This window comes from Tauraco erythrolophus, chromosome 7 (assembly GCF_009769465.1).
Source record: "Tauraco erythrolophus isolate bTauEry1 chromosome 7, bTauEry1.pri, whole genome shotgun sequence".
In the NCBI taxonomy this organism is placed as follows: Eukaryota; Metazoa; Chordata; class Aves; order Musophagiformes; family Musophagidae; genus Tauraco; species Tauraco erythrolophus.
In genome coordinates this window covers 36,596,303-36,607,360 of record NC_141471.1, presented here as the reverse complement: position 1 = coordinate 36,607,360, position 11,058 = coordinate 36,596,303, and the positions used below count along the sequence as shown (strand labels likewise).

The 11,058-nt window shown below is 44.7% G+C and overlaps 1 protein-coding gene across 1 annotated transcript; it reads right to left on the bottom strand.

The window, feature by feature from the left end:
* Nucleotides 1-244: 244 nt before the first annotated feature.
* NPY (neuropeptide Y) lies at nt 245-10,062 on the bottom strand. The gene is made up of 3 exons (XM_009980473.2): nt 9,875-10,062; nt 3,451-3,531; nt 245-269 (listed from the first exon to the last, which is right to left on the bottom strand). Exons 1-3 carry the CDS (start codon nt 10,060-10,062, stop codon nt 245-247), a joined length of 294 nt encoding a protein of 97 aa, XP_009978775.1.
* Nucleotides 10,063-11,058: the final 996 nt, after the last annotated feature.

Sequence of the window (11,058 nt, the reverse complement as noted above, 5' to 3'; positions counted from 1 at the left end):
TAAATAATTTTTAATAGTTTAAAACAACTCTTCGCTATATCAATGACAAGGTTGCTTGTTTTCATTTAGTATGTTTGGAATGCACAAATAATTTATTTAAATAAAGGTATATACAAATATGATGAAGGAAAAACTCTACAGAATTCAGTACAATGGCTGCATGCACTGAGAATGACACTATGATTTGCTTCAGAGGCGTGAGCTGAAAACTACGAAAAGTTCGGACCGTGCGCTGAAAATCCCATCACCACATCGAAGGGTCTTCAAACCTGCAATACATATTATGAATTAAAAAAAAAATGTTCAACACATTTTAAAGCCCCTTCTGAAAAATCCCAAGTTAAAACTACCTAAAATTTTCATTTTAATAACAGCAGCAATGAGGAATACATTTGCAGTTGAAGGTTGTATATGGAACTCCCATTGAAGCAGAGACATCCTGGTTGGCCAAATGTCTAGGCTTTGGTACCAGAACTTGCCCCTCCATACTGTTGCCCAAATGGCATGTTTTTACACCACTGAGACTAACTGCAAAGCTGCTTTATGTCATGAAGTAGCACTTAATGAAATTCAGGTAGAAAATTATGATACACTGAAATACAACTAGAGATATTTTTCACTCTTACTCAGGAGTAAACAGTTTCCAGAGAGAATTCACTGAGAAAAACAAAACAAAACAAAAAACGCACAACTATAAAAACTTGTGTCATGCTGTTAGCACCTTCTAACAAAACTGAAGTTCACGGCCACCATCCTAAATTATTATTGTTGTATTCCACTGCTCAGTATCAAACATTTGAAATACGTCTTGAAAGGGGTGTTGAGAGCAGGATTTGATCTAGAGGTCCTCTGCTTGCAAATAGCTGTTGTGTCTGCACAGCGAGTAAGTCAATAAGTGGGAGACCATGGAGGGAGACCAGAGGAAATGCATTTGCCAGAATTTTTGCCATTTAAAAGCTGGGCATCTAGTCTTCCTTCACAGTCACTGGGGACACACTGACATCTTGAGAGGGCAATTGATCCTGCCTGTTTTCAGATGGAAGGCTCATTTTGGAGGCACCCATCCCTCCGACTGACTACAAAGGCAGCCTAGACAACTACTTCACACTAGATACCTAACTTTTAAAGGGGCACTAGTAGGGGAGACACATCCTGGCTTTCAGTTTTAAAGGTTTTCTCATGACTCCACAGGCTCAACAAGATCAGAAACACAACACATCACATGTTTTTGTCACAAGAACTTATTTGTACTCAGGTTAAGGTGCCTCCTTTTCTCATTCCTTAAGTTCCTATATTTTAAGTGGTTTCTAGAAGAATCTCTCTAAACTTTGTTTAACTGGTCAGGCGTACACCTAGACTGCAAAATACTTTGAGGCACGTATTAGTCAGCAAAAGTGAAATGTCAAACCAGGCCAGCCAAGCTGAATACAGTTAAGCTGTTTATTAATACCTCAATGTTTAGTTACAAAGTTTGCTCCTGACAACTTCCTGAGAAGAGTATGTCTCTCTCACTGATTCACTGAGTGCAAATTACATCTGCTCCATAACTGGCTGCGTATGTAACTATTTCCAAAACACACACTTCATTAAAGTTCAGAATAATACCAGCCTGCCTTTAATTCATTTAGTCTGGCTTCCTCCAGGACGAAGACTTAGGCAGCCATGCTGTGCCTGGGCACATTTGCTGTGTGTCCAGCTGCCCACCCCTGTGTGGCTCCCCTAACTTAGCCCTCGGATTTCAAACCCTCTGGACAATCTCAACCAAGTCAGAGAGAGGTACAGATGTCTCAGAGACATTAACTTCTTGATGTGCCATGAAACATAGGACTGGGTAGAAAGAAGATTTAATTATGTCATCCACATAGAGGAAAAAGCTGGAGTGGAGTACAGAATCCATACAGAGTTTTATCCTAGAAAACATATCCATAGCAAACTAGGCATCATTGCTCCCAGTACTCACATAATTGTCATCGATGAATGACAAATACCATACTCAGTGTAAAGTACTGTTACAGGGGGTATGAAATAAAAATCTGTTTCTCATCAAGTCTTGATCTTAAATGCAGACTAGTTTGTTATTTTGCTCATGAGTTTTTGCTCCCTGGTGTGTTATAAATAGCATTATTGAAACAATAATAATAACCATAAAGTTTTGTTATGAAGAGGTGAAAATTACAGAGAGTATTAGACTTTGTACTACCCTGTGTGTTGCCTCAAATTCATGGAAGCGGAAATTTCCCATTATGTGAGGGCTCCGCCTTGCCATTACCAAACACAAAATAGTCTAATACATTTCACTGCACTTCACGCAGTTTTTTACATAAGCATCTGCAGAGAAAACTGCATCCCCACAGCTGCGGTTAGTCATCAAACCATAAGTTAATGGTCTCCCTATGCGCAGAACTGTGAGTCTCATGGACAACCTCCCTTGATGGCAGTAGAAATTTTGGTCACCTTTCAGTCACAAGATCGGGTCCTAAGTTCAGTGCTACAGACTATCATGCTTAAGTACTTAACTAGCCTAATTGAGCCTCTGCACAGCTGATGAAAGTGCACAGCATTTGCTTGTAGACTCCTGAGATGACTACTGCATAAAATATTTATTTCTGCAGTAGAAGTATTATCAGCAAACTTCAGGCTATCAGTAAAGACTTACACTGAGATCGCTCCCGCCTGATTGTAAGCAAAACTAAAACCGATGTTCTGTTTCATGAGAGAAAACCCTTTATGCTACTTTTTCAACATACTCACTTTTAGCTGTGTAAATTGTAGTCACTACTACAGTACTTCACATTATAGCTGAAGTGTCATTACCTAATTAGATAAATACCATATGTACATTTGAAATCCCACTGTTGCTTGAAACACCACTGTTATTTTAAACCAAGTACATATGTAAATATAAAGCCCTTTCTTCCCTTTGGAAAATATTAGGTACAAACCCGATGTGAAATACTGTATTTTAAAGACCAGCCATAGCCGTGCATTTGTGTATAAGTTAATGTATGTGCATATTTACTACTCATACATTTTTAGAGGAAAAATTTAAACCTGTTTCAGTAGCAAACGAGTAGAAATATGCCATCTTTGGGGCTCCAATATGTACATGAATCATCATCAGGCATCAGCATACAATTCTATGTAATAAAGCACAGTAAGGGGCAAGCGTTGTGGGAATGCTTCCCTTACTTCAAACAGCAGCTATGGCCGGCTCCCAAAATCAGTAAACAAGGACATCGGACTGTATTATATCTGGTAAGGCATTTCTTGCATTTGTAGATGGTGCTAGCTCTTAATAAAAACAGGAATTAAAAACGTGTTATAAGGATATGTTTATCTGGCTGTTGGTGGCATATGATTTCTCTCCATGAAACACATTTATTGATAACAAATGAAACTGTTAAATCTAAATGAGAAGTGAAAGCCACCACAAAACTTCTTCAGACATACCTGGATCTAGGAATATTTTCTGTGCTTTCCCTCAACAAGAGGTCTGAGATCAGTGTCTCTGGACTTGATCTCTTTCCATATCTAAGGAAAGAGAAAAAAAGTATGTTTTTATATATGTCAGTTTTTAAAAAACGAAGACTAAGCATAGAACCATTAAACAAATCTTTTCAGAAAGGCTGAATAGAGCAGACATAAAAACAACTTTCCAGCAAGCATTTTAAATTAACCTGACTCAGTCACATGAGAAAATGTTCATTCTTCAGTATTTCTTTCAATACATTTTTTCCATAATCATGTTACATGATAGTATTGAGAAACTCTGAATATTTCTCAATTTGATGGCTTTTCCTGGATACTCTAGGATCTTGCACCTTACTGCTGTGAGCATGGAGGAAGGGCGAGGAAGCTGTGCATGATGTGACCGTCAAGCATGTCATTCTTGCCTACAAACCCAGTTCCATTGTCTCAATAACTTTCTCATTGGTTTAGATGCTATTGTATCCTTCATCATAAATTATGTAAATGAGGAGTCAAATTTCTGTATTAAGTTAATAGAAAACTAAACTCAGTATGCTATACTAGCCAAGGAATTGGCCAAGATTTTTTAAGACAGCTAGTACATTTGGGGCTGCCCAACACATGGCACACAGCACATTAGGTCGTAAAAACTGAGTGATGATTATCATTCTTGAACCATGTGGCTACAGGAGAGAAAACTTTCTCATTCAGAGTTCTTCCTTGATGAAATGGGATATCACCGGCTACCTTTATCCTATACTTACACAGTGGTTATCTTTCTCTTAGGTTTTTTTTTTCTTTTTTTCAAATCCTGGATACTATACATTGCTTAACCAGTAACAATATCACAATTCCTGGTTCTTGGGAAGGAATTTGCACTCTTCCTGAGAAAACATAAGCAACAATGAGCAGCCAGCTGGACAGACATTTCATCGCTATAAGGATTCACCAGCCTAAGAGCGATAACTATAAGCAAACGCTCCTTTGGTTGGAAAGAATTAAGATCATGGTTTGTAACTTGTGTATGTAATTAGTCTGAATCACAAAGTACATTAACAGATAACAGCTTTGTGAATGCTGCTTGAGTGAAATTCTGATTCCAGAGAAATCAAAGGTGTAATTAAGGACTTAGATCTTATCCATTCTTATCAAGATGTTTCTCCAGGGGCTTGATGTAAATTTTAGAAAAAAAATCCCTTCCCAAACGGTATTTAAAAAGTTAGCAGTTTTACCTGTTGATGGCATGACTTACTGAAAAGTGGAAACATATCTCACTTCTCAACCATTTTACTCAACTCTTTGTATTTTTACATTGCCTTATTCATTTCAGTATAGCACCTGTGCTCCAGAAAGACAAAGCATCAGTTTCAGAATTTTAAAGTAAATTTCTTGATCTAAGCTGACTGAAAGCCAGTATCTGACAAGAAGCAGCCAGATGCAATAAAATGCTATTACAATAACGCAATCAAGCATGATGCTGAATCAAATACCTTGCACTTTGTCACCACAAAGGGATTTCTTTCTTTCTAGTTCCCTACTCTGGTTAATATGGATGTGACACGGGCTTCAACTGAGGGGGAATCTGATTTGCCGTTGTTTTAAAGAATTCAATTTCACAAATCAACAGCTTGCTTCAACAGCTCACACTTGGGCAAAACTCTCACTAATCTCCCAGAAAGTTTTGTCTGAGTAAGAAATGGTAGCAACCCTCCAGAGCACAGAGATTCGGTCAAATCATGATGACGACTGTGTTGGGGTGATACCTTTCACATGAGTCCCTTCAGTGCCTTGGTTAGACCACTGCTGCTACCTGTGCTGGAGGGACCCACTGTGTCCTCACACAGCAAAGCTGCACATGAGGCAGTCACCAACTGTGACCAACTGGGTTGGCCAAGAAGCAGACGCTTTTCCTATGTCAGATGCCTGAGCCTCCTGTCTGCCCCATAATTTTGCCACTGAGAAACAATCATGCTACAGCCCTAATAAAAAGAGGTCATGGACAAAGTCAATCTCTTCTTACTGAAGCAAATGCCTTGGGAGATCTTTGCATCAGTTGCTTCGTGCTTGCTCCCTGTGTACCCTGCCCAGCTCTGACATAACATGAACACAGAAAGCCAGGCCTTTCTTTGCTTTTTGGGAAACACTTTTATCAAATATCATCATTGTTTTAAAAGAATAAGGCTCCAAACTTTGTGAAAATACCTGGTCAGGTTTTATACTCAGCTTGAGACATCAGGGCCTTTTTTCAGGCATGCTGATAACCCACAACTCCGGCTGAAGTCAAAGGGATTGAAGAGTAAGCATACTTATTTTGATTAGGGAACATAGTATCTCAGACTGTCGTGGGTTATGTTGAAAACTTCCTCCCCCCCACACACACAGCCGGTCACTCCCCCTCCCCCACCCCCAAGAATGAGGGAGAGAATTAAGGGATAAACGGGAAACCCGTGGGTTGAGATAAGAACGATTTAATACAGATGATTTAATACAGTATAGATGCTCACCACCCCCTCGTATGCGAAGCCCATCTCGTCCCGAAAACTGCAAATCCCGGACGAACGCGAGGCCCCGAAATAGAGAGGGGCAGAGAAGGAGAGAGAGAAAAGAAAGAAAAAAAACAGCAGAGCAACAGCACAGCAAACGCAAAAGAGCAAAAGTGCAAAAGAGCAAAAGCGCAAAAGCCCTTCTGTCCGGCTGCCCCTCGCTTTTATACTGGGCATGACGCTGCATGATATGGAATACTAATTGGCCAGTTTGGCCCTCAGTCTTAAGTTCCACACAAATCACAAGGGGAATCATGTCCCCCTTGTCCCAACTATGCTCCCCCCTTATCCTGCCGTGTTTTTGCACTCCGGCACACTGAAAAGTCCTTGGCAGCTTGCTATCAGCGTTCTTCTCAGAGTGAGCCTCTGAGTAAAACCAAAACACGGAGCTCTTCTAGCTGTTAAAAAAAAACTCTGTCCCAGCTAAAACTAGGACACAGACTCAGTGAAATCTCAAAACTTTGAAAACCTGAGTCTTGGGAGTCAAATCTCATTGATGTCTAAGGCCGGCAACAGGAGCTGAAAGATTTCAGAAGCATCTTGTGGGACTGATTCAGAAAACTGCCAAAAACACTCAAGCTCTCAAAATCTGCTCCCTTCCTCATTAAAGGGTATTGACATGAAGCGGAAGCATCAGTGCTGCCTAAGTCAGACACACTTCCATATTCTCTGCTCGGCCTATAGTTTAAGCCATTTCCAGCAGGAACGGCCTTACTGTTTTGCTACAGCACAGAAGAGCCACAGATGACAGAATCATAGAATGGTTTGGGTTGGAAGCGACTGTAAAGATCATCTAGTTACAACCCCCCTGCCATGGGCAGGGACACCCTCCACTAGGTCAGGTTGCTCAAAGCCTCATCCAACCTGGCCTTGAACACCTCCAGGGATGAGGCATCCACAATTTCTCTGAGCAACCTGTTCCAGTACCTCAACACCTTCAGAGTGAAGAATTTCTTCCTTATCTCTAATCTCAATCTACTCTCTTTCAGTTTAAAGCCATTGCCTGTTGTCCTATCACTACATGCCCTTGTACAATGCAAGAACAAGCTATAAGGAACAAAAGGAAGAGGGCCTGTTGTCAAGAGGGATCACAGGTAGCTACAGGTAGTACCAAGGAGCAGAAGAAGGAGTGATTCAAGGAAAGATAGGCTCTGAAAAAAGCTCCCTGAACAGAGCAGTAGAGGGGTATGAGGCAAGGACGACAGGACAGTTTTGAGGATAGAGGTGGGACTAATCCAAAGATACACAGACATCTGCGGGGTAGGAGTCTACATCTGTGCTCATCACCTTAGGTCCTCTTTTAAATCATAAGAACCTGGCACCTAAGGAACACGGGATGTCATCTGAAACAAGAAGTCTGAAACAGGCCTGGTGACTTGCACCCTACAAGTATCTGTTACCCTCAGCTAACCTCAAAGGGGTATAAAGCTGAAGGGTACACATGTCTAAAGCTAAGTGAGATGGATCCAAAGAAGAAGGATCTCAAAGGAGAGAGGAAGCAAAGCAGCCACACAGACAAGGTCTAAAGGCAGGAAGAGAAAGATTGTCTGGAAGGAGGAAGCTTCATGGGAGCTGGGGTGAAGACCCTGTGGGTCACAGTAGGGGAATGACACTCAAATGCTTTGGTTAGGCCAGAAGCAGAAGCCAGGAAGACGAGCCAGAAGGTTATTCATAATCACAAAAACATCAAACAAGACTGGACAGATGAACCTGAAGATAAAAAAGCATTAAGCTCCTTATCCTTTCCCAACGTGCGCTTACTGCTCCATCTCACCAGTTGCACAGTGACCAGGCTGCAGGCACCAGGTCAGGCAAGCGGCTGAGCACAGTTTGCTCACACAACCTCAGGAGGCACGAGGTGAGCCTCTGGACCCCTCATTTGCCCCCTGTTACAGGGCTCCCAAGCAGCACCAAGCACAAAAAGGCAGAGGCAGAAAGCTATAAGAAGAGAGAAAGCTTCAAGCACATCTGTTGAAACAGACCAAATGATTCAAATTCTTAGACTGGTCTAAAATGATTCAAAAAAGTTATTGATATATTTTTCAAGTGACCGTGTCACTGCCAAAACAAGGAACCTCCAGAAGCTCAGTTAAGCTTTCCAAATGGAGGCAGCAATTACTTTATTTCTGCACTGTTAATTCACCACACAGTGGAAACAGTACACTTTTTTTTTTTTTGTTAACCTATGTAGTAAACTTTAAAATGTGTATCACGGAGTTGCCATTGTGGTGGGTTTTTTTTCTGCCAGCTTCCTTGTACTTCCAGGTCAATTCTGTTCCCATTAAATATGAAGGAGGGAGAGGGGTGTCTAGGTGAAACCTGAAGAACAAAATTGAAATTCTGCATTGTTTCATCCATCATCAGCAATCGGTTCATCAGTTTTGGTTCATTTCAGAATTAAACCCACATAGAAGAATGAAAACAGTCTCGGTCTCTGAGTTGTGTACTTGCACTCCAGATATTAGGGAGAAAAAGCTACACGGTCAACATTAAAGCAAGCACACAAGGCATACATCAGAAGTGGACGCTGACTACAGAAGAGAGGGTTAGTTGGGTTAGTTTGGGGTTTTTTGTTTATCTGTTTTTAAATATGACCTGGTTTTGGAAAGGAACCACCTTTGAAGTCTGAGACGAAAGAAACAAGAAGAGATGAGAGACCAGCCTTAAGATCCCACCGCATACAAGGGAAAAGGGCAGCAGGGGCAGAACTCGAAGATCAGATTATTTTAGCAGCAATCTAGACAAAAAGTTATCCAAGTACAGCCTGTCACACAGAAGCATACCATACACATGAAGGAGTTGTGAATATTGCTTTAAAAGTCCAGGACTGGAGAACAGTATTTCTATCAGCCTCTTCATCTGTGTTATGCTATTAGTGCACTGGCAGACAATGTTATGGGTTTGCTGGAAAAGCTCTCAGTTACACGATAGCCTCTCTTCTAATTTAATTCTTCAGACTTCTAGAGGGACAAATGAAAGCCTAATTTTAGACCTCTCATCTGGTTTTGATATTAAAGAAACAGATAAATATGTCAAAGCTCTTCTGGGTCACACACTGTTCAGGGACCTCAAGGGAAACTTCTATTAATCACACAGTCTAAACTGGACAGATGCTCCCAAAGAAAATGAGTTTTTTAAATAATGTGCACTTTTTTTCAGACTGAGTCTTTACTCCTACTTTAACAAGTACAGTCATCCCCAGAAAGCCAGTTTAGAGCCACACAGGTTCAGGTCATGCTCTTTTCTCTTTCAGCTTGGCCTTGGCTTCTTGCTTGTGGTCTTGAGAGAGTTTTTGTTAGGACTAGTGGGGTATTTGGCACTCACAGCTGCATGAAGTAGCTGGCAAACCACAAAGCCTCTGGACTACTACAACTCCTCAGCAAGGCTAGAGGGGCACTTTTTCTCATCAAAATCTACATAAGAGTTGGTAGCAGTGACGGAAGTGGGAAAAGCGCTCCTACTGCCCTACCTAACTCTCTCCAGCTCCCACATTAGTTATGTTTTCTCTCCCTTTTGGGGGCTCTCCCCATGCACGCTGCCCTGCGCTTCACGCTCCTGCCTGCCAGCTCGCCTGTGCCAGGGCTAGAAAGGGCCGAGAGAGCAGAGGCACCGTCGACACCCCTGCCCCTTCTGCCAGCTTGGGTGGTGGAAATTCAGCTCCGGACCCAGAGATGACTCAGGGGTACGTAGCTGTTATTCTCTAAGGGGACTCTGTGCACCACATCTTTTCTCCGTGTCGGTGGAGGAAGCAGGGTGAGATATGCAGGTGTGAGGGGGCACCCCACTTTCCTCCCCTGAGCCTCGCCAAGGAAAAAGGCAGGGAGAGTGGGAAAGGGGGATGCTGGCCGGGCCACTCTGCCTACCTCTGCCTGGTGATGAGGTTGATGTAGTGCCTCAGCGCCGAGTAGTATCTGGCCATGTCCTCTGCGGGGGCGTCCTCGCCGGGGCTGTCCGGTTTGGAAGGGTACGCCTCTGCCAGCGTCCCCAGGCAGACCAGCAGCGACAGGGTGAAAGTCAGCACCGACACCCACAGCCTCACGGTGCCCTGCATCTGCACGGCGGGGTGGGATGGAGGACAGCCGCCGTCAGCACCTGCCCCGACGGCGAGAACAGCGCGGCCGCCCCAGCACGCCCCACACCGGCCCGGGCCGCCCCGCGCCTCCCACTCCGTTCCCGTCTCCGTCTCCGTCCCCGTCCCCGTCCCCATGCCCGCCCCGTCGCGGCACTCACGGCGGCGGCTGCAGCGGAGCGGCTCTCGGCTCAGCGAGGCGCTTCTGCCCGTGGGTCGGGGCTTCCGAGTGCGGGGCTCCGCGCCTCGCCGGGCTGTTTTAAGGCTTCCCCGGCAGGCAGGAGGGGCCTCGGGCGATCACGCCTCGTCGGCTCCGGTCCCGTCCCCCCACCCCGCTCCGCGGCCGCGGCCGGGCGGGGCCGGGCGGGACGGAGGGGGCGGGCGCCGCCGCTGTCCCCCCGCCCCCGCAGCCCGCGCATCGCCCCCGCCGCACCGGCAAATTCCACCCGGGGGCTGCTGCCGGGCTCCGCAGCCGGGCACGCGTGTCCAGGGTCCGGCCGTGTGAGCCCAGGTGCCTGTGACGGCGGAGCCGCCGTGCCGCCCGGTGCCCGAAGCCGGCGGGGAAAGGGGAGCGAGCGCGGGGAACGAGTTTAGCCCGGTCCTGTGGCTCCGGAGGGGCCCCAAGCTTGAGTTGCTTAGCAGGGGTGGTGCCAAACGTAAAGGCAAGAAAGTAGAACGGTTTGAGGCAACCGAAAATACCAAATCGGTGCCACAGGCTCAGACATCATGCCTACTCAGTGGGTAAATCTTGAGGCTTAACTCCCCAGGGGACTGGCAGCAGAGCTGCAGCCGTGAAACTGGACCTCACTCCATGCCCACACCGCCAGCGAGACCCCCTACCCCTGCCCAGTACTGCCTTCTGAGTGGCTTTTCTAAGGTAAATTTATTCTGTTTTATTCCTGTGCCTGAGCCACATACCACAGAAAACAGCTCACCAATGCCATGGGATCACGACAGCCTTTCCATTAGCTGTCCTGA

What these genes read in the sequence shown, in the direction of transcription:
- NPY (XM_009980473.2), bottom strand. Translation starts at nt 10,062, where the DNA reads ATGCAGGGCACCGTGAGGCTGTGGGTGTCGGTGCTGACTTTCACCCTG. An exon ending in AACCTCATCACCAGGCAGAG is followed by an intron (nt 3,532 to 9,874) that starts GTAGGCAGAGTG and finishes CTCTTTCCTTAG; the next exon opens with ATATGGAAAGAGATCAAGTC. An exon ending in GAAAATATTCCTAGATCCAG is followed by an intron (nt 270 to 3,450) that starts GTATGTCTGAAG and finishes TATGTATTGCAG; the next exon opens with GTTTGAAGACCCTTCGATGT.